Source organism: Gavialis gangeticus, unplaced genomic scaffold, assembly GCF_001723915.1.
Source record: "Gavialis gangeticus isolate Ggan-Ray unplaced genomic scaffold, GavGan_comp1, whole genome shotgun sequence".
Classification (NCBI taxonomy): Eukaryota; Metazoa; Chordata; order Crocodylia; family Gavialidae; genus Gavialis; species Gavialis gangeticus.
Genome location: NW_017729015.1, coordinates 15,015,714 through 15,019,909, shown reverse-complemented (window position 1 = coordinate 15,019,909; position 4,196 = coordinate 15,015,714). Strand labels below are relative to the sequence as shown.

General features: G+C 44.0%; 1 protein-coding gene across 1 annotated transcript in view; it reads left to right on the top strand.

The window, feature by feature from the left end:
* Positions 1–4,196, top strand: part of KPNA6 (karyopherin subunit alpha 6) — a 50,212-nt gene that overhangs the window by 41,877 nt on the left and 4,139 nt on the right. The window contains exons 11-13 of the mRNA XM_019512296.1: positions 658–783; positions 1,421–1,548; positions 3,230–3,408. Coding sequence (XP_019367841.1) covers positions 658–783; positions 1,421–1,548; positions 3,230–3,408 — 433 coding nt within the window. The remainder of the gene's footprint in view (positions 1–657; positions 784–1,420; positions 1,549–3,229; positions 3,409–4,196) is intronic.

Genomic DNA, 4,196 nt, shown 5'->3' with positions numbered 1-4,196 from the left:
TGGAGTCAATAATGACTCCCAGATCCTTTTCCACCTCCGTGCTGACAAGAGGGGAGTTCCCCAGCCTGTATGTGTGGTGCCGATTGTTCCTCCCCAGGTGCATCACCTTACACTTGTCCGTGTTAAACCCCATCCTGTTCTCCTCCACCCATCCTTGTAACCTGTCTAGGTCCAACTGTAGCCTGTTGCTCCCCTCTAATGTGCCCACATCCCCCCACATCTTAGTGTCATCAGCAAACTTGAACAGGGGGAAGTCTTGTCAAGGGAGAAGTATTTGTCAAGGGAGAAGTCTTAACTCCAGTCACAGAAACGTCATCCTTTTGGTGTCCAAGCGAAGGTCTAGGTCGTCTTTGAGGAGCAAGATGCGGCAGAAGAAGGTTTGCTTCTCCCTCCGTGTCCTGTTCCCCAAATGCCACTTCCCCCTTTTGGAACTGGAATGTCTCCTCCTCAAGGATAGGAAAGGTACTCTTTCCCCCTAGTGGTACACAATGGAATATCTTATTCACAGGCAGGTCTCTGGCAAGAGAATAAGTTTCTTTATAAGACTCTGAAGGTGTCTCAACCTCGTATCAGACTGTATGAGAAGCACAGGAAAGCAATAACTAAGTGTTGAACTTAATGGTGTGGTCTTGCCCTTTTGTTTTTAATTCTCTTCAGGTGATCCTGAACTGCTCAGCTCTGCCCTGCCTCCTTCATTTATTAAGCAGCCCCAAGGAGTCAATCCGGAAAGAAGCTTGCTGGACCATTTCTAACATCACAGCTGGAAACAGGGCGCAAATACAGGTACAGCTTCTGGAGTCCTCTCTGGGCTGATCTGTGATGCTGCTTGGTTTGTGAAAGCACTGAGACAAGCTTATATGTTTGGGTTTTTTAATATGAATTCAAAGGCCTTTATACTCCAGTTCCCCCTTTCCAGAGAAGTTAATTCTAAGTACAGTTAAAATAACTGATACACTCAATTGAATCTAGATGTTGCTAGACATCCAAGCAAGACGATCTGTTCCTGCAAAGACAGGCTGGTTTGGAAATGAGCTCTGAGAATCTGATCCTTGAGTGAATAAGGGGAAGGGGGATCGCATCTGTCTCTTCTCTGTCATTCCAAAGTTGGTGTATACCTAGGGTGCTCCTTTAAATGGGGACACATTGTTAGATTTAAAGAATTAAGGACCTAAATCTAAAGACCTAGACAGGGCTCAAAGTCCTTCCATGATGCTAACGCAATAAGGGGTTGCGCTTGTCATTCTAGCTATGCAACTGAAAGTCTTATGTTGATAACACATGGCAGAGAAAGCGTATTTGCATCCTTTCCATTGATACCAAAGACGGGTGGGTAAGGGGAGAAGTACGTGTTCCACAGCTTGATTGTCTTCTATGTACCATGTTGCCAGATCTAAATACTACTTGCTGCTCCTCTCCTCAGGCAGTCATAGATGCTAACATATTCCCAGTGCTGATAGAAATCTTACAGAAAGCAGAGTTCCGTACGAGGAAAGAAGCAGCATGGGCTATTACGAACGCAACATCGGGAGGAACACCAGAACAGATAAGGTACATGGAGGATTTGCTCTTATTTGTCCTCTGCCTCTGAAGTGATAGGTGTTGTGGAGAAGTGTTTTGCCATCAGCGTTTGCTGTGGCTCCGAGTACCATCCATCTCTGATCTCTGAAGAGAAGCTTCAGGATGTATTTTGAGACTTACCATACCTCCTGTCAAAGACTGCATTTCTACTCTGTAGCCATTCAAGAGGGGATAACTTACAGGTGCTGGTTTTGGTTTCTGCTCACCATGGATTGATGCATTAGTGTGGAGTATTTCAGGAGCATGCCAATATCAGAGTGCCACAGGGTGCAGTTGCGTAAAACTGGATTTTGTGGAAGGAGAGACCAAGAAGCTCACTTCTGAAGTGGAGCAGAGCTTTATCTGCATTTCCCCACTGGCTTTGACAGTTGTATGGCTAATATCTGAACATAAGCACTGTCAAGAATTGTGTGGGTATGTTACTTCTGACAGTGGCCTGTTTTAGAAGTTTTAAAAATGAATGTTTTGTGAGGAACTTCCCTCTGAACGCCAGCTGATTTAACTGATGCTTGTAGGTGTGTGGGTTTGAGAGACTCTGTATAGGATTTTAAAGACCTACCACCAGCCAGCCTCAACACTAGTGTTCAGCAGATTTTCTGGTCATCTGTGTTTTAAGAGTGTGTGGTGCAGAGTAACTTTTCTTTAGGTAAATAACATCCGTTGAGCCATATTTTGGTTTTAAACATCTTGTGCCATGCAAAGAGTGGATTTACAGGCCTTCTAATTTTGGAAGCATTTGGTGTGCATCATTTGCATGAAACCATGTTTAACAGCTTGCTTCTGATACAAATCAAAGCCCAAAGAAGCACCAAAAAGTTTTCCTTTTCTCTCCTCCCTGCCCTTTACCCCGCAATGCATCAAGCGTTTGCCTTGGTTTAAAATATTCTTTCAAACATATGAAATATGAAAATTGTATTAAATGAGATTTGAGAAGCCCTTGTAATGTTGTTGCTTCTCTAAGTTCACTTACATTAGCTTTCATTTCTTTTCTTGTGCAATATGGATTCTTTATACACAAGCCCGCTAAGAATGATTTTACATTTCTAAACAGACCAGTAGGAAAATGGTATTCAAGAATAAAGAGATGTGGGGGGCTTGATATATGAAAATTATTGGAATAACACATACTTGGGCTGTAAGTTTGACACCCCTGGGCTAAGCCATTAAAAGTGCATTGTTAAGTCACTAAACCCGGTCATGTTTCACTGGAATTAGTCATGAATGCATTTGTCAGTTTAGTGTGCTGATGCTACAAGTGATACAGACTAACATGACTTCACAGTTTCCTTTTTTTGCTGTTCAGGCAACTTGGACAAGCCAGGCGAGGCCAGATCCAACTTGCTCTTTTAAAATAGCAAGCTGTGTTTTGAGATGCTCAGCTGCATCTTCAGATCCCACCTACTTCAATGGGGATTAAGTACTGGCAAGCTAAATAGGAGTCCTGACTTTGTTTTAAGTACAGACTGAAGCACCAGGTTTGAGAACTAGTGGTGAGGACGGATAGGTTCTGTTAGTTGGTACTTTACAGAAACTGTTGGGGGTTTTTTTTTTTAAACCTGCCTTTTGTCTCCTAAACCCCCTGAATTTACCACGGTGTCCATTTCCCATCTGGCCAAATAGAAGGCTTACCTTCCCTGTGCTTTCTGTACAGGTACCTAGTAAATTTGGGCTGCATCAAACCTCTCTGTGACCTGCTAACTGTCATGGACTCCAAGATTGTTCAAGTGGCCTTGAATGGTTTGGAAAATATCCTGCGGCTTGGTGAGCAGGAAGCCAAGCAAAGCGGCACAGGCATCAACCCCTACTGCAGCCTCATTGAGGAGGCATATGGTAAGTGGCTGCCAATGGCCTAGTGGCTGTTGGTGTTCTACCTACTGTAATAAAAGGTAATGTAGAAGGTGGCTTGGAAAATACTGCTCACAATTGTATTCCATTTGTGTAGGTGGGGGTGGGGGGGCTCTAGAAGTTCTCTCTAACCCAGTATTGACTTGTAGAAGTATAAGCTTTCACAACCCCTAGCTCACTTCATCAGTGACACAAGCTTACGTATCTGATTTTTAGCCCCTTAATGAAAATTTTAGATATGTTCAGCTCCTGTCATGAAGATGTTACCCTGTAAATTCCACCACTCTTGCCACTCGTTTGTCTTTCCAAAGCACAAGCTCCTTTAGGTGAAGAGCTGTTCTCATTTTGTCTGTCAAGGCTGCACAGTGGATGTCCTGTCAGTGATCTGACCAGTGAGATGCATGCCTTGTGGCCGGACTCTCCAAATAGGGACTGCTGTGCTGCTTACTGAAAACTTACTCCAACTCCTTAGATCAAGATGGATGGTGATTAAATCCAGAAGCAGTTCAGGAGTAGTGGGGCTACATTTCCTTTAGCTATTCTAGCCCATAGGCAAAAGGCAAAGTAAGCAAATGGTTCCTAAGTGGCACCATGTGGTTACAAGTTGTGACAGATGGGTGTAGGGCAGGAGCGCGTGTGCCGATTTTTTTTCTTTCAGTTTTGCCCCACTCCATTTTCTCTCTTCCCCCTCCTCCGCCTGCAGCTATGCGTTCTTCAACTATTCGGTCTGCAGTGCCAAGAACTAAATGCCGTTCCTCGGTGGTTAGTAATGT